The following is a 19448-nucleotide window of genomic DNA, read 5'->3' on the forward strand; positions in this document are numbered from 1 at the left end:
ATCATTCACTTTTGCTGGGGCAAGCAACTGCTAAGGGACTATCTTGAAATTTAAGGTTACTAGCTATGTACTGTGTGGTCTTTAAGTAGGAAAAAGTGCTTTAATAAAAAGGACATGTAAGCATTTTGGTCCAAAATTTGAGGAGTACACTTAAGATTGGTCCTGTTGCTGACATGATTCCAGAAGAAGAGAGATACAAGTTTGCCCCTTGACAATACTCAGGAAAACAAACAAACAAAGAGCCAACAGCAAAGATAGCTTGTTTTCCTTTCTACTCTCTAGACTTTTGTTCCTCTCTTACCTCAAGCAATGCAACAACAGATACATTCCTAATGGATGAGATACACAAAACTTGAGAGCTCACAGCATTGTGTGTGCATTAATGATCATCATTATAAAAACCATAATGGCGTATTGTACTAATAGCCACAACTGGCAAAATAATATGATGGGAAATCGTAGCGTCTATGCCTTATCAGCAGAGGAGCAGCAGTCTGCTCTATTCAATCCATGCATAGCTCTGCCAGGGAGCAAAAGGAAACAGTGTCCCCATTCCATCTTTCTGAATAGCAATGTTGTGTTATTGTATGAGTGTCAGGAAGAGACAATCCTTCATGAGATCTTTACCACAGCACTTTTATGGTTATAAAGACTTGCAGAATGAAATATTATGGGATTGAGAAATCTGCACGTTGATCTAAATTCTGCCTACATACCAGTAGCACTGCACTTGAAAGATCTCTTTGTAATACATACTCGCTCTGTCTCAGCTTGCTGTGATTTAGCCAGAAGGGCTAGAGGTAGGAGCAAGAGCTGCAGAAAAAATGGTTTTCACACTTGTAACGGACATCCCTTTTTCTTTTTTGCTCATAGCACTGCAGAGGCCATCAGTTACCTCAGACCATTTACATAAAAGCAAGAAGCCAGAACAAAATTATATCTTGATCTCTCAGAAGAAAACAGAGACAGTCAAATATTTCTCCAATTGTATTTCCACTTATCCCAGTATAGTGTACTGCATCTACTGTACATAGACTCCATCCAAACTCTTGAGTCAAAAGGATTATTTTTTTTTTTCCCTTTTGGTTTTCAATAACTTTAATTTGGCTGTTTACAAGACAGTTCATACTGAGGATGGCAATGATGATTCCCAGAAACACCAAGTTTCTGGAAATCATCATGGGAGGAACACCAATGAAGGAACCAGTGCGTAGTTGTCACGCTCTTCCTTAACCATTGCCAATGGGCTAAACAGTCTTGCGTGACTCGTCATGAGGGTATTTTCTTAGGCAATTTATTAACCTGCAGGCTGTCCACAAGGTAGAGATGGAGTCCTTGGGTTTCAGTCATGCTGAAGTCCTGGGCTGTAATAGGTTTATAACTATTGCCTCTTGCAATTATTTGGATTAATTCTTATTTCTTTGCCCGCTGCCATCGATGAACACAAGGGTAATATTATTTCATATTAATTCACGAGAAAACTTTAGGGTAAATATTTTTTTTTCACAGCACTCAAATGTCACTGTAGTGAAGCTCATACAAATGGCAGACAAGAGGCAGACAAGGTACGCTGATTTGCTTAAACAGGACAAAGGTGAATGAACTATTAAAGACAAATACAAGTGGTAAAAACGGACTGGTGATTGCATCTGAATAGAGTTTAACACAAGAATCCAATGTCACCACACTAAGTTTACTTATGCCAGGTCCTAAGAACAGGTTATTGGCAAAGATTTTATCTTTAATATCTATAACAGGGTATATCTTTCAAAATAGCAGTAAGAGTCAGTAACCGTATTCTACCAAGAGGAAATGGAAGATCAGTGATGGCAGCAAATGTCAGAAGGAACAAGGTGGAGAGGAAAAGACCTATCTGGTAACCCAGCCTTTCTGCTGCCACTTAAATGTTACTGAAAAATGAAATTAAAATATTCTCTGCATTGAGGCAACAGTGAGAAACACAGAAAACTCAGCTGTAAACACTAGAACAGTAGAGAACAGTTTTCATGAAGCCTACTATTCTGTTTTTCACAAAGCCTATTTTATATACTTTTGCATGCTTGAGCAAACACTCCTTTCAAAGTGCATAATGAAGCAATACTTATTTTTTAATTGGACAGGCAGTGTTTGCAACAGACCGTATCTGTTTATCTGCCTCTGTGCTCACTGTCTCTTTTCCAAGGAACATCAACATTAAAGTTGGTTGCAACAACTTGGAGTTTTTAGAATATTACATGTGTTAAACTGAGCTGTTTGCAGTGCTGCTTTTTTGCTGTTTTCTCTAAGCAACAGAAAGGAGCTGCCTGTTCTATTGGCAACCCCCTATATCATCTCAATAGCTATCAGAAAAATGTTTTTTTCCATTAAAAAAAGTTTGAAAAGACTGCTTAAAATAATCCTTGCTCTTCAACATTAAAGAAACCACCAAAAAACTGACATTGTTGAAAAGTACTTTCAAATTTAAAAAAATCAACAGATCCCATATCTGAACCTATAATTTCTCAAGAGTTTATGACATGGTATTAAAGTCTTTGAGCATCATGTATCCCAGAAATTATATTCTTACTGATGTTACTGTAACTTTTCTACTGCTGAACCATCGTTAAAAGATTTTTGGTGTACCTGCACCTGCTGCAAAACTAAAGGTTCTAACATTTTCATTCCAAATCATTATTAGGGATGGAAAACCACTACTGCTGCTACTTTTCTTTCTCTGTTCATAAACTAGCAATACCCACTTACTGTGATGATGATCTTTGCTACGTACTACACTTACATTCACCGAACAGCGTTTTGTAGTTAACTGACAAGATTCTTGTTATTCCAGGCATGCATTTGTACAATATGGTAATGAAAACCTGTTATGTGATTGTAATTATGATAGTGAAATTAGAATCTGTAATACATTAAATACTTTTCTAGTTACAAGTGTGTGCATGGCTATACTGGGTACTCTTGAAAGGCATTTAAAGAATAATGCAATCATCAGGCAACATAGGTTCACAAAGGGAAAGTCCTCTTTAACTAATTTGATATCCTTCTATGATAAGGTCGCCTGTCTAGCAGATGAAGGGAAAGCAGTTGATGTAGTTTTTCTGGATTTTAGTAAGGTTTTTGATACTGTCCCTCACTGGGACAGTATCAAAACTGTGGGATGAACGGGTTCACAGTGCAGTGGGTGAAGAACTGGCTGAAGGGCAGGGCTCAAAGGGTTGTAGTCAATGGGGCTACATCTGGCTGGCAATCAGTCACCAGCAGTGTTCCTCAGGGCTCAATTCTAGGGCCAGTTCTGTTCAATATATTTATCAATGATCTGTATGCAGGAGTTGAATGCACCATTAGCAAGTTTGCTTATGACACCAAACTGGGAGGTGCTGTTGACTCTCTTGAGGGACAAGACACCTTGCAGAAGGATCTAAGTAGATTGGACTATTGGGCAATGATTAATGGGATGAAAATTAACAAGTTGAAATGCCAGATTCTGTACCTGGGATGGAGTAATGTCAAGCACAAGTATAAACTGGGAGAGGAGTGGCTGGAGAGCAGCCCTGCAGAAAGGGATCTGGGGGTGCTGGTTGACAGCAGGCTCAAAACAAGTCACCAGTGTGCCCTGGCAGCCAAAAGGGCAAACCCCAATCTGGGGGGCATTAAACACAGAATAACCAGCCGGTCAAGACAGGGGATTATCCCGCTGTATTCAGTGTTGGTGTGGCCTCACCTTTTATATTGCGTGCAGTTCCAGGCCCCACAATTTAAGAAGGATGTTAAGGTACCCAAATGTGTCCAGAGGAGGGGAACAAAACTGGTGACAGGGCTGGAAGGAATGGCCTGTGAGGAGCAGCTAAGGACTTTGGGCTTGTCTAGTTTGGAGAAGAGGAGGCTGAGGGGTGACCTCATTGCTCTCTACAGGTTCCTGAGGAGGGGAAGTGGAGAGGGAGGTGCTGAGCTCTTCTCCCTGGGATCCAGTGATAGGACACATGGGAATGGTTCAAAGCTGTGCCAGGGGAAGTTCAGACTGGACATTAGGAAGTATTTCTTTACCAAGAGGGTGGTCAACACTGGAACAGGCTTCCTAGAGAGGTGGTTGATGCCCCAGGGCTGTCAGTGTTTAAGAGGCATTTGGACCATGCCCTTAACATGCTTTAACTTTTGTTCAGCCCTGAAGTGGTCAGGCAGTTGGACTAGATGGTCATTGTAGGTCCCTTCCAACTGAAAGATTCTAGTCTAGTCTAAAGTTAAAAAAACAGCAACAAAACAAACAAAACCAAAAGAAAACCAAATCCCAGCCACTGATAGATAAAAGGGAAAGTGTAAATAACCTTGCTAAGGAGGTAACTGTATATAGCAGTATACTGAAGTGCTAAGTAAAAACTTTTTTTAACAGGAAAACAGAAAAGCTTACTCGCTAGCATTTTTGTCAAGTTTGCAGCAACAGTATTTATTTCCACTGCAGCATCAATACTTCAGGGTGAAACCCACTCAGTACAAACACACATGATTTCTGCAGTTAAAATAGTGCATCATTTTTTTATGCCCAAGAGAAAAAGCAAACTCACCAAGGTACAGAAGATGCATTGGCATTGTGCTATGGTTGTCATCTGCTCCACAGGATATTCACCAAGGCAGAGCTTGCAGGACACTAATGGGTCAAGTACCAAGTCCCAGGTAGGCCTATATCTTGCTGTAGTCATTGCAGAGCAGTCTGAAAAACAGCATGAAAGTAAAGATACTCCATCATTTCCTTACATTGATACTCGGTAGGTTTCTGCCACTGAAAATCTCATTGTCAGCTGCTGCCTGTTACCTTTTCAGAAAAACAAAAAAACCAACCAAAAACCAAACTATAAACAGTGATGGCTAATTTGACAGTGTCAGCACTTGCAGTAGGCTATACTTCCCCTGCCTGATAGAACATGCATATAGCAAGCAGAAGGAAAAAACAACCAACACGTAATACACTGACAAAATATGAGAGCAAGCAGGAAATATCCTTAGGTCACAGACTTTTGTCTGACATTATACATGCAAAAATCTCATTCCCAATTCCTGTCATTTTCATCACTAGTTACAAGCTTTCTCTCACCAACATTGGTTACCCGTCACTTAAAATACATTCCTTATCACTTAAAATACATTCCTTATCCCTCACAACTCCAGCTACCCAGATGAGACTCACAAGGTCTTTCCTGAACCAAGCATCTATTATGCCCCTTTTCCAGCCTGATGATATTGCAACTCAGACACAGATATTTTTGTTCCTAAGAGCATGACAGATTGATCAGTTTGCTAAGTTAATTTTAGAAAGAATGGTGAATATTCTTAGTACGCTTAGAGTCTTAGCCTGCATTTTTCTCCCAACCCTTGAAATGTGCCAAGAGCACAACTTTGTTGTAGCAACAACCAACTGGGGCCAATAAGAACACAAAACGAGCTATAAAAAAGAGGCTACAATACCTATATATCACCCTCAAGACAGCAATGGGATAGGACCATGCAGACCATCTTTATCCTAGACTTCAGGGCCCAGATGGAGAGTTGTCAACTGACAAACCAGAAAGAAAATAATCTCACACAACAAATGTATTCCCACAAAGAGGAAAGCTAAATTATAAGTTACACACATAGGGGAAAAAAACAAAACAAAAAACCCTCACATTCCCCCAAAATCTAGGGTAATTTATGTAGTATATCCAATCTTAACAGCATAGTTACTAGTACTGTTTTGTTACCATGACATTGATTTTCCTAGTGTGGAAAATTCACATCCCAAGCCTGCTGGGAGGTCCACATTTCTCACTATCTCCCACCCCACCTCCCCTACCTTCCAAAATTAGCTGGCTCCTTACCTTTCCCACACTGGCAGTTGCACTACTCTAACCACGGTTACCTTTTTTTGTTTTGGTGGTGCTGTGAGGTTTTTTTTGTTTGGCTTGGGTTTTTTCTTCATTAGCACTTGCAGGAACTGCTTATATCTAAGTCATATTATCTTGAACTTCCCGAAACCTCTAGAACTGCAACAAATGACTTCAATGCTTATTCGACTAGGTTTAGGCAGATGTTCAAGCAACATATGCTTTTTTGCCCCCAAAGAAATCTCATGGAGAGTTCAAAGAAGTGTTTATGAAGTCTAAGTCTTTGATATTCAATTAGTTGTGGACATGACTCAGCCAAGGCCTCTAAATTGTCTAAAAGAAAGTGAAGATTTTACATTAGCCCTCCATTCAGTCTAACTCATTAGAAGATGCCCTTTAAAAGGTACATAAAGACACCAAAAGCACAGAGCCTAATCATACTTATTTCTAGCACAGCCATCAGGGAGGAAAGGGGGAGAGAAGAAAGATTAAACAACCCCATTTCCAGGGATGGTCTGTATCACTTTCTCCAAAAGCCCCCACACAAGTTCCACACTGTTTCAAAGGAAACCAATGAAATCGTCCTGCAAAACAACACATGAATAACGGCTCTATGTCACAAAATAGGACTTGGGCCATGCAGTCTTTCCTGAGACTTTAACAGGGAAGTCTGACATGGTGATATGAATGAAAACCCAAGACTTTTAAGGCTATTAGACTGCTTCTTTACTGTCAATTGCTACTACTTTTTATTTAACACAAAATATCAGCAAAACCAATTTCCTTCTTCCAGACTTTGGTTTATGTGACATTTGCAGATACATTCATGAAGTATTTGAGAATCAGTGATCAAACACACCTGAACTAACTCTGTCTGCTATTAGTTTGAGTGTCCTTTGCTTGGCCTGCCCAGTTTATTGCACATCTGTTGCTTATGGCATCAAGCAGATGAGACTAGCAGATCAACCATGAACAGGGATAAATTTAAGTTAAGGGTGGACTTGCATACATCAGGTAGACCAAAATCCTAGCAAGCTTTATGGTCAAGATATAAAATCTGACACAATTCAGACTAAAAGCTCACCAAATATATTGACACAATTCAATCCAGACAAAAAATAAATTCATATGCATTCAGCGTGGGTCAGTAAGTGATGATAAAGGGGAAAATATTAACCTTTCAGCTCCAAGGCTTACACTTGTTCTCTAGGACATTCAACAGAGGCTTACTGGTATCACTGTAGTAATTCCTCTTCTGCAGCACAACTCTACTACAGTAACACATCACTGGGAAATATTTATCCTCTTTGTCTTCTCCTGCAAAGCAAAAGTGAATCAAAGTGAAACTTCTTTCAAGCTGGTATCCAGCAGGCCAGCAGAAATTGGCTGCCCAATACAGTTGGCATGTAATCCATTACGAACTCAACCACAGTGACAACAGAATGCAAAACCTGAATGCAGCCTCAAATGGTAGCAGAGCCATTCCTGCTCACCCCTCCTTGCTAAACACCTTTTAATAATGAAATCTTACATTTACTATGGGATGGTGGTGGGGGAAATATGTTGTCACTGGTGGCATTAAAGCAAGGATCAAGAAATTTGCCACCTAGCCTTGGAAAACATGTACAAAAAGCTACCACATCCCAGTGGAGCATCTCTGCTGGGTGTCCCTGTAAAGGAACATAGAGGATGAAGCTTTCCAAAGCACAGACTAGATCTTGCTTCATGATCATCCAGCAAAATGTTGCAACTAAATAATAAGCTTCTGTGTTTACATCATGATGCTTAAGAAAGTTTTAAAAAACAACCAACCAAAAAAACCCAGCCCCAAACCAAACAACAAACTCACATGAGAAGAGCAGAGAAAAAAAAAACACCTCCTGTCAAAAACAGATTAAGACTCCTACTGTTCCATGGCTGTGGTTTCTTACAGTTTCAGAGTACATTCTCATGCTTTCTAGTGATGTGCAATGTTTCAAGGAGAATGTAAAGTAACAGCAAGAAGAAAGAGAAGGCAACTGAGAGGAGCTCTAGAGGAACAAAATCTTAAAAAATAGGTACTGGTGTGCCCTCATGCAGAAGACCACTAGTTACAGCACGAGCCAGCAGAAAATTTTGCCTCATGGTTTGGCTACCTGCTAGGAGGCCCTAGGAAATACAGCTAGTAAAGGTATAGAACTACAGCCCAATCCACCTACTGAACAGATCTTAGCCCAATATTTAGTTCATTAGACATTTTGTACTGAGTTTGGTAATCAACACTAACATCAATACTTCACAGGCCCTGATAACAGATGCGCCAAATCAGACAGACACAGAAAACCAGAAGAGAAGTTGGTCGTCAGTTCAGACTCCAAACTCTACTGCAGTCAAGGTCAGTCTCATTTACATACTTTTGCAGGCTGTGGTGCACATCTGGTAATATTGAATTCGTAAGAAATATGGTGATGCAGTACATCATTTTCTAGAACAGCATCCCAAAGCAAGCTCGGAGTAGGAAGCACAGGAAATAGCTTGAGTAATAATTTGTTCAGAGCAGTCTTTTTATAAGTAATCACAACCTGACTAATGACTATTTAATTCTGCAACCATGTGCATGTCCACACAAGAACAGAACCACTGCATAAAGAGACAGAAGTGACTGAATTCTTGTTGCTGTAACGACATGTTAATATATTTAAAACGTGACTGTTATGTATTCTGGGAGATGGGTATGGAGAGGAAAGGAATCTTTCATTATTTCTGCACAATTAATGAATTAAGTGACTACAAACTGGATTTCTGAACAGTAATCCCTTAGTTTCTGGTCCACCTACACAGACTACATTTTCAAGTGAGAACAACTGGCTGACTTGATCTCTGGTAAGTCAAGAATAGAACAATTCTTTCTTTCCAGGCTTCAAGAAGTTGCAGAAAACAGCAAAACAGAAATACTCTGAAAACTTCTGTGAAAAACTGTCAAAGCAGGAAATAATGCAACTTTCTTCCATGCAAGTCATTCAAGAAATCATAAAACAGTATGACTTTTCTTAGTGCACTCTAGCCAAGTATTTCATGGCACTGTACAGTCAAACTGCAGTTATATCAGCAACACTTCACAGATAAATGACCAGCTATGTGAGAAAAATGACTAGAAAATATGGTTGAATAAAAGTCATATACAGCACACTAACTGGTGGGTCTTTTTCACCAAGCAAGACTCAAAACAGAGCTTTCAACAGAATCTAAATTCTAGCTTTAGATCAGGCATGGGTTTAATTTCTAAATTAAGGGCTTCAGTCCCCTCTCCTACCAGACAGGTAATCAGGTACACTTAAGTCATCTGCCTTAAGGAGTTATCTTAATCTGAATGTACTGACATGATGGAAAACAGTTCTTTTACAAGTTGAAGGAAGGGATTTAAATGGGATTTACAGTTGGTTCTCATCCCTGTTGTCCCTTTGTCAAAATAACTCTAGTTAAAATAATCCAGGCTGCTAGATGAAATCAAACACATCTGCTATAGTACAGTTTTAGTTTTGTATACAGATATACTTATATCTATAAATAAGTATATGTGTGTATAGATATAAACCAGGCTACACTTCTTCATATAGAAAGTCAAACACATCTGTCACAGTACAATTTTATATATTTAATATATAAAGTATTTTTATAGATAATATTTATACATTTCATGTTTATAAATACATAAAAATATAAATCTATAAAAATTTCTCCAGATTTTTTTACTTATGTGGAAAAAAATGCACATTTCTGAAGCAGAGTCATCTGCAAAAAGGCTACAAAAAGCTACTACACTGCAGTCCAGAATGGGCACTGCCTGCCACATCTATTAAGTGAATATTTTGACTCTGATCTAAACAATTCCGATCCCTCCTATGTAGCCACAGCTGTAGATCACTGCACATGATTCAATAGCCATCTCCAAGACCCCCAAGTCAGCAAGGAGTAGCTTATATGAGCAAGGTTGGTGGCTGAGGGTGTTCAGCGACAGTCCTGCAACTTGGATTATGTTACCCCTCTGTCAGAGTTTGAACTCAATGCCATTTTTCCCTGTTCCCAGGCTCTTCCAATGATCCTCAGAAGGATTATATGGCTAGGGAAATATGAAAGAAGGCTGCATGACATAACTGACCAGTTAGCAACTATTTTTTGTTGGTTTTGCTAGTTTTTATTATGCAACTGTACCATAGACTGATAAGGCCATAGAAATCACTCTATAAAACAAGTTAATTAATAAATTCACCCACTAGGTAGATTTTACGGTTATAAAAGTTGACAGGCAGACTTAGTATCTCTCACTTAGTTAGTTAGTGGCATCTATCACTGTGTATGTTTAGGTGTTTTGGGATGACTAAATTACAGGGATTTGGTGCCTGACTTCTTTAGGGTCTTAAATCCTGCCAAATGCCTACCTAACTCTTAAGGCTCCCTCATAAATCTGATCCATAATCAACTGCACAAGTCCAGTAGATATCAGTGGTCCTTTGAATTCCAGACAACCCCAACCAGTAAAGCCATGTTCTGTCTTCCAGTAAAACAGGCTGCTGTTTTCACGCATAACTTTTCAACACATAAGAAACTTCAGCTTGTACAGAATACTGCAGAAAGTCATGTCAACACATAGTCTACTGTGAACTCATCAGATCTGGCCTCAAAGTCCTTACAGCTAACCATCAACTCCAAGCTCACCATCTCTGCTCTTATCTTCAAGCTATTCCAGGGCCCCAGCCCAGAAGAGATAAAAGACCATGTAAAAGTTTAAAGGACTGTCAGCAACTTCAGTCTCCTGGCCAATATAGCCTGTGGGAAACAGGCTCTTCCTTGAGTTGAAACAATTATTCCAGGGACTTAAGTCCACCCCATGATTAGCAACTATGTTTCTTTGCTTTACCTTCCTGACTGATAAAACCCATGTATTTTAAATATATATAAATATCTAATATATGCACGTGCATATATAGTATAAAAATATATACGTATATAACGATTACATCCAAACATTCCAATGCCCAAGAAAAAGAAAAAAGAGAGAAAGCACAGCTGGTTTCTCACTAATAAAAGGTACCTGAACAACAGCATCAAGAGGTACAAAAAAAAAAAATCTACTGGACTGCTTCTGGGACAAGTCACTGTTAGGGGAAGTTAGAAAAATTTCTTTGCTAAATACCTGGTTAATGATTTTTCTTGTTTCTTTTCCTGATAAATCAGAGTATCATGTAAGACAGGAAAAAAAAAGAAAATTTACACAGCTTGGTTTGATTACAGCAGACCACAAAAGATTTTAAATATTAGAAAAGTAATGGACAGCTTCTAGATCTATGGATGTATATTTAACATACTGGCTATCAAATGCACGGGTGGGTAGAGAAGAAAAGCTATTATGGAGACAAACACAGAAAAACAGATTTTTAAAGCTCCAACTTCTAAAGAATACTATAAATAGACATGTCACAAGCTCATCTTCTGTCCAGAAGTGCCTCAGAGGGCAAGATCCTTTCACGTATCCCCCAAAATACAGCCACCAAATAATGCAAGAGCCAAAGACATTTTTGACCTTGCATTTTCCTGTGTTTGTCACCAGCTCTGGTGCCACTGTGGCTTCTCGAAGTACTGCCAAACAGCAGCACCCTGAAATAAACTGGGTGTGGCTGTTATTCAGACCCTGGTGAAAACATTTAAAATTAAAAAATAAAATCATTGTACTCCATCTGAAAGAAACTGCAGTCATACAGAAGGGAAAGAACTGGAAGATTCAAAGGTATGGAAAAACCCCCCCACTAGTTTAATAAAAAGAGTAAAGGGGTGAGAAGGAAGACAGTAGAGAACACAAGAAAAACAGGGGAGAAATGAGAAGAAAATAGGAGAAAAAGATCTTTTTCCTGGCTGTTCCCAGAAGAAGTATATTTTGCTGTACAGAATACAGTAACAACTGAAGGGGAATTCCACTGCATTATGCCCCAAACATTCAATATCCCCAGAATATGACATGAACAAAAGGACAGAGATGTGCTAAGATTAAGGAACATTGCTCAGAATTCACATGTCTAATCCATGTTTGCTATCCAAGAGATTATAGGAGTCCTGGAGCAGCAGAGCACCTCATGTGAGAGCTGGCAAGCCCTTGCACCGTCTTATTTCCCAACACTGGAGTCCCAGACCCTCAGCACACCTCAGGGCACTCTCAGCAGCCACAGAGGCAAGGCATCAACATAATTTGAAACAGCTAGGCCAAGATATTATGCATTTAAAAAGCATCCTCCTCCATGCTGAGCAGGGAATTCCACCCTGCATCATACTGGAGAAAAGCCCAGACACTATAGCACAGGTGTCTGGATCTGAAACTGGCACGAATGCAACACATTTTGGTCTGGAGAGAATGAGCCTGCCCATCACATTTGCTTGCTTTAAGAGTCATGAACCCATTAGATCCTCATTAAAAACTCCCATGAACTTTACTGCAACAAACCACTCTTTGAATACTAGGGCCAAGACCAAGGTACCAACTATGAATTACTGTTGCAACCACTAAGCCCATGCAAAAGTGTGGAAGATGACAGGTTAAATCATTAACAGTTAAAATGTTTAAGCTCTGTAAGTACTTTAGAGACAGGGAAATCAGCTGCACACAGAATCTAGAAAATAAGAAAGATTTTCTCCATATGAAGTGACACTCTCCACTCCATTGCTCCTCTTCTCCCCAAGTTTCAACAAACCAGAACCAAGACTACATGACTGAAATAGTAGCAAGACTCTGAGATCAAGCACAGATTAAAACAACCTATTGGCATCATGACCAAAGGAACAAGAATTCAGGATAAAAAAAAAACCAAAAACAAACCTTCCTTCTCCACTGACAGTTGACTACAACAAAAACAGCATAATCTTTCTTGAAAGGAGTTGTGATATGAATAAACATTTCAGCAGATGCCAGCAGCAACCAGGAGACTCTTCAGAGTGAAAGAACAACATCCTGTTGACTTGGCTTTTTTGGTTATCAGGACACAAAATCAGAAACAAACTCATTTTCCTGGATGAATGTTTTCAGATGGAAGAAAGCTGATGGTTACTAAATTTTCAGATTTACAGAGTATTCTGTACCTTTTAGCCACCACCATTAGCAGAATTCATGCTCAAAACCATGGGTACACCAAGGGCTATGCAGCTAGCGTTCATCAGCTGAGGCAGGCAGCTCAGAACACAGTTAAGCCCTACTCCAAATTAACATGGCTAAGATACTTTCATGCCTTCCAGCTACAAGCCCCCATTATAGTCATGGGCTGTAGGTGCCTACTGTAGGATGTGCTGATTATTTGGGCAGTTCTGCTGGCCATACCAACTAGAGCTCTACTACTGGCTACAGGTAACTACCTTAAACCTTAGGCTGATTTCCACCCATATGCCTTGCCCTCTTGCTGGTCCTAACTCTCCCACAGTGAAAGGAGCCCAGGGCGAATCTGACAGACTTCAACACCTCTAAGAGGTCTTAAAGTGCAGTAAAATGAAGCCAACCTAAAAGAGACTAGTCTTAACCAAAGCCAGTTGTAACCTGAGCATGCAACTCACAGCTGCAGCAACCCCTGAACGCTATCTGGCAGTGAAAAGTCACTCATATCTGAATTATGTTCTAGCTTGTGAAGGCCACAGTAATAACAAGGGCACAGACAACTTCACTGCTCTCTAGGGTAACATCTTATTTTATTATTTTCCAGAAACTTGTAAACCACCCAATCAGAAACAACTGCTTTGTTATGCCTTTCCTCCCATCCCTTATATTTTTCCATGTTTTTATTTTCTCTTCCCCAACCCTTTCCCCCTCCACCCCTTCCCATGCTTCCTCCTATTCTTCCCCTCCTCTCTGCTTACAAGGAACTAATGAATTAGTGCACTCTGAGCTCTCTCCACAATAACAATAAATCAGTAAGGAGCAGTTTGAAACTTTAACATACCACAACGTTTTTCCTTCTCCACAGTTGACTCTCTCGAAGCAGGAGCTATGTTTACACAACGTCTAAATAACACCAAGCTTGGGCTCTGTGGGTATTTTCTTTGTTGAGGGGAAGAGAAAAGCCTTAGAAGCTTAAAGCTAGAAGCCACATTTAAAGCTATGCAAAATTACTGAGAAAATTCAGATGAGCAAGGGGCATGGAGCCCTAGTTATGAGACACTTGGAGAGACCACCTGAGCAATTCTCTCATTTCTACCAGTCAAAAGGAAATTAAAATTTTCTTTTTCCTTGCAACTATGGCAAAATGCATGCTTGGTGCACTGCCCAGTGCTGTACTTCCATTGTGCTTTACAAGTCTCAGGTGAAGGAACAAAGTACATGGGACTGAAAAAACACAAACCCTCTTCCTGTCACTTGTATACTAACAGTGGAGCTCAGGTTTTAACAACAGCTCACATCTTAGCTGTAAGACAACACATACACAAACACCATCCCTTCATATGCTACACTTGAAATGCAATGCAGATAACGCTGGGAGCTGAAAACAGCATTCAGAGTAGGGTGAAGTCTGGTTAACTTACCCACAGCTCTCTGGTCCTGTGACTCAACCACCACCAAATTCCAGGCAGATATTTGTAAGAGACAGTGTTTTTCACAGCTCCCAGTGTGGACAGCGAGTTTCCAGTCTCATGCCCCAGATCTGCCCCTCAGAGATCAGCATGAAGCTCTCCCTTGTTCTGAAGGGTTATCTTCCACTAACAATGTTAAGAGGGAGAACCACCAACAAAGCATATATAGTCAACAGGACTAGGAAGAAAATAGTGCCAAAGCACAAGATAAGAGAAAGACTCTTCATAGAAAGAGTAAAACTTCATAGAAATGTTTTGTGCAGTAATTACAGCCATCTGGAAAATTGCTTCTACTTTTTCCAAAACCATGCCTAAAACCAGCAACTCCTAGCTAGAAGCTGGACAGCTTCTCTGCAGAAGTAACAGCTTCTATTATACCTTATCACACTGTGCATCAGATATGACCCAGAACTGCCTTTCTAGTCTTCAGAGGACAAAAAAGTACAGTGGATTTGAATTAGATGTCATGGTATACAAACTCATTCACCATGTTGGTGTGACACACCACACTAAGCATAAGGAGAAACTTAGGATGGGATTTAGACTACCTCAGATAGACACCCTATTGTTGGTGCCTAAAGAAGCAGATTTTCTAAGATAACAACCTACATTACCTATTAGAGGAAGGAAAGTGATTTTGAAGGCCTTCAGAGGGAGATTGTGCCTCTAATACTAGGCACCTCAGCCAAAGGAAAAAACCTCACCCAAACAGGGAAAAAAAACAAACCAAAACTAAACACACACAACACCACATCTTTCTGGGAGAATTCAGTCTCCTGACAATAAATCCAATGGCTTGGGCTGTGCAATGGGCTAAATTATAGATCAGTAAGGTCATTGGTTTTTTTCTTTTCTCTCAAACACTGAGAAAACTCTGATACAGCTTGCTTGATACATCCTGCAAACAGGATCTAGCCTGATCAACAGTACTAGCTACTCACTGTTTCTCTTAATAGCAGTACCACATTTAAAAATGGGTAACATAAGATGACTTGCAAATTCCTGCATCTCTCAGAGTCAACCCTTCATATCACATGATGCTTCACATGATAAAAATTACACCTAGCAGCTAGGACATTTTACAATAAACTTCTGGCCTGACAAACTTGATGAATCTGGATTCAAATCTCTCTGCACAATGTTCAAATCCAATTGATTATTTCCCTGCATCCTCCTACAAGTTTTTTCTTCTTTGTCCTTTTACCTCCTTTCCCATACGTAACACTGTTGCTCTAATTTCCTCCTGCTTGAAGCAGCCTGCCCTCTTCCCATCACATCTTCTGCATCACAATCCAGTTCTTCAGTTTCACCTCCACTGCAGTGTACCCAAGGGAGAATAGCCCAGGTCAGCCAAACAGGAGAGGTCAGGCTGTCCTACTAGGAAACTAGCTTGGAACGAGTTTTCCTCTTCTCCCTGGGAGAGGAGCAGTTTGCCTTTAAGCACAATGTTACAAAGCTTCATTACATTATGGTCTAAGTTAACATCTCAGCCAAGCTAGCTTGAAGTGCTGTTTTTCCCAAGTTTCCTTTTGCACATTACAGAATTACACATTTCAACAACATCTCTCTGTGTCCTGATGTGACATTCAACCAGCACACACCTAGGCACAGACCTGTCACTCACATGGGCCAGGGAACTTACAGACAGATTCTTATTAGGTAATAACACTTTGATTAGGGGCAGATGTTTAATTTGGTCTGCTTTCTTCCTCCCTTCTTACTGATGGGCTAGTCCAGTCATTTAGCACAGGCCTTGGAAGACCTTCCACAAACACAAGAGAAAGTTCTTATGTCAGTGCGAACCACTAAGATTGCATATACCAAGAGAAGAATGATCTAGTGATTAGAGCATCACCTGAGTTATAAAAAACTACAGACAACCTCTTCTGCCTCAAACTTAGCGCATAACTGAGCAGCTCACACAGTTTAGTCATGCCTCAGGCAGACACATCGGCTGGTACCTACCACATCACACAGGCTGCTCGGTGGATGAGCAGTGCATTAGCTGCCTGTGTGCATGTTTTCCTTCCCTTCCCCCTCTGCAGAGTGAGAATCAGCATTTGCAGTATTTTCAGAGGTGTAATGTATTAGCCTCAACATCAGCCCCAGTTCTGCTCCTTCACAGTAACATTACTGTTGCATATGCATACTTCCTGCTTTGTTGGTGGTGGGGGTGGGTTTTTCCCCTCTCCCCACATTTAACAACGTTTGCAGCGTAACATGCATATACAACGCGCATACCTTACGACAGAAAGCAGCAGCACCATAGGACCCCATCAGCATGTAGCAGAGACCATGCATAACGCCTCTGCACCAGCACGGGCGGAAGGACCAAAGCCAAAAGCTGAAGCGCTAAGGTATGTGGAGACAGCAGCAAGCGTAAGGGGAAGAAAGGAAAGAGCACAGGTTGACCACAGTGGAAACACTCCCTTCAGGGTTACCCACACTACAGTTGTCTAAATAACAAGTACCAATAAGTTACAGATCTTTGATTTCAGGAACACATGCAGAGGAATACTATTGGGATTTTCTCCATACTGCTTTGTACGCTTTAGCACAGCTCTTAAAAATCAATAGGTGTTGGGCCTTGGTTTATTACTTCTCATTGCCATTTAGTTTTTTCCTCTTACTCATTGATTACTTGTAGTAAATTAAGATGCTTTTGGAGCTTGAACTACAGTTTTTCTTTCCTCATTTATAACAAAACCTTAAGAACAAACTACTGGCAGTTCTACAGTTGTAAATGGCTTTCCCTGCCAATTAATTAATTAAGGACAGTATGGAGCTGATGAGGACTTTTTGGTTTTTAACCTTTAATGTTATGGAAAAGACTTGGCTTTTAAGTTACCTAAACAGAACAGATGTTGAAAATTATTAAAGGAAAATATCAACTCAGTATAGAATAAGCTATTAAAAAAATAATTTAAATACAGCTTTTCTAATATATCAGCATTGTTGATTTGAACTGCAGTAAAAATATAAATAAAATAATAAAAAAGCATGTTGCCTTTCATATCACTGCATTGTTAGAAAGAGAAAACTGCAGATACTTAAGTCAGTCCCTTACACCTTCTACATACCCACATAATTCATCCTGCTAAAGAGGGAACACCTCAGGAAACAACGAAGCAATGCAAAAACACCCAGTGTGATCAGAGTATTTGCCTTTGCTATAGATTTGATATGTAGTGAAAGTGACAGCCTACCCACAAGATAGGAATCACCTGCTAACATTTTGTATTGCCTCTTAGCACTCCTAGACCATATTAACTCCTTCCCCAAACTAACACACACATTGCAACAGGTACTCAATTCTGGTGGGTTGGGTATATCCCACGCTGCACATTCAGAAAAGGAGTTTTGGTTTGTGGCTTTGCACATACCACCTGCGTTCTGCTCAATCCGTAACTCCTACCTGCTCATGAGCGTGGGCAGAAGGATACTGAAACGCAGCCCTCACTGCACGCTTCTTGTGGGTCGCAGTGCTGGCCTGCTTACTAGCAGAGAGCATGCTGGGCACAGGGATAGAAAATATGTACTTATTCTTCACAGTTTCCCAGCAGAGAGACCTGGCATGCAGCATAAAGCGAGGGAAACTTGCACAGACTTATTCTGGCAAGGGAGAAAACATTTCTAGGGCAGCTTAAGTTTGTGGTCATCATTCTAGGGGTTTATAAAGAAGAACTTTAGAAACAAAACAGTCAAAGAACTTTCTTCAGTGAGTCTTGATGGTTTTTAAAGGAAGCTAACATTATCAGAATTAAAGCATTTTATTCCCTAAAGGAGAAAACAAAATAAAGCAGCAACACATATATTTAAAGCACCAATACACAGCATATAATCCCTAAGCCACTTCATAAAACTAGCCCCTTCCACAAGTCCAAGTGATCAGCTCATTATCTAAAAGGTGACTAAAGTTTGCCCCACAAAAACAATAGCCAGCAAACAGCCAGCTAAAAGCCAGCTCTTTGAAGACATGCTTCTCCCTACATAAAACATTTATGTCAAGCTTCTCACCTTGGCTATCAGTTGTGCCTGAAAAAACCTTTTCAGGACCTTAACAGATACTCAGATGGTTGCTCTGCACTGTCACAGCCAGTTTATTAACAGGAATCAAACAAACTACCTTAAACACTAGAGATCAGGTCTTGCTCCATACTGTAAGATACCCAGAATAGGGTCAGTATCACCCTCAGACTGCAAAACTCCTCTGCGGAAAAAAAGATTTTACTTTTTCTTTTGTTTCCATAGTGCATGCTACAGTGGACCACAGGTTTCAGAAGTTAACAGCAGTATGAAGCTGTAAAACAATTCAACTAAGATTAATAGCCTTGGTACTAAATTCTCTGCCTCAGAAAACAGATGAGTAGCTGAATTGAGTGGACAGCCATTTTCTCTAGGCCCATTTGGGTGTCAGGAAGTATCTTGAAACCATATTTGTCTGAGCAGTTCTGACTCCTGTAGCTTCCTCCCTTCCCTTTTGTAGGCAGCCTAAAGAAGCAGAAGCAATCACATCAACCATTTAACTCTATTTCAATGTTACAAACTAAAGCAGAAAAGCCTTAGTAAAACAAAGTTTTACTGGAAAAAGTTATTATTAAAAAGGCTGAATTAAAAAATGGTAGTTAAAGATATTCTACACTTTCTAGAGGCCACGTGTTGAACATTTTAGATAGTAGGAATCTTTCCAAGTTCAACTCATACTTTCCCAAATGAAACAAGACATAAACCACAGAAGCCTGCCGTCTTTTCAGCTTCTGGGAAGATCACAGATGAGGTCGTTCATTATGGTCCCAGCCAAGTAACATGGTACACACACACACACCACCCACCCAGCTCTTGAGACATACCCCCCTATTTAAAGGGAATCCACTGTACTAAGAAATGAATTTTTTTTGGTAAGTTCTGTAATTGTTACTTTTTCCTATTTACTTTAATGGTCACCATAGTGTTTTATGTTAAGGAGACCGTGAAAGACCAGCCACAGTGGTCTGACATACCAGTTTAAAATAGAGA

General features: G+C 40.0%; 1 protein-coding gene across 10 annotated transcripts in view; it reads right to left on the reverse strand.

The window, feature by feature from the left end:
- The window catches only part of RNF144A (ring finger protein 144A), a 67820-nt gene that overhangs the window by 24951 nt on the left and 23421 nt on the right, over nt 1-19448 (reverse strand). For 4 of the 10 annotated variants that reach the window (XR_011328627.1, XM_069805849.1, XM_069805847.1 and 1 more), the window contains 2 exons: nt 7083-7169; nt 4557-4702 (listed from right to left, as the gene is read on the reverse strand). Coding sequence is in view for 9 of the 10 variants with exons in the window: in XM_069805849.1 (XP_069661950.1) it covers nt 4557-4702; nt 7083-7137 (201 nt within the window). In the remaining variant the exon portion in view is untranslated. Of the gene's footprint in view, nt 1-4556; nt 4703-7029; nt 7170-15636; nt 15658-15742; nt 15847-19448 lie in introns of those variants that run through there. The other 6 variants (XM_069805852.1, XM_069805850.1, XM_069805853.1 and 3 more) reach the window with 4 other exon arrangements.

This window comes from Haliaeetus albicilla, chromosome 18, assembly GCF_947461875.1.
Source record: "Haliaeetus albicilla chromosome 18, bHalAlb1.1, whole genome shotgun sequence".
Taxonomy (NCBI): domain Eukaryota; kingdom Metazoa; phylum Chordata; class Aves; order Accipitriformes; family Accipitridae; genus Haliaeetus; species Haliaeetus albicilla.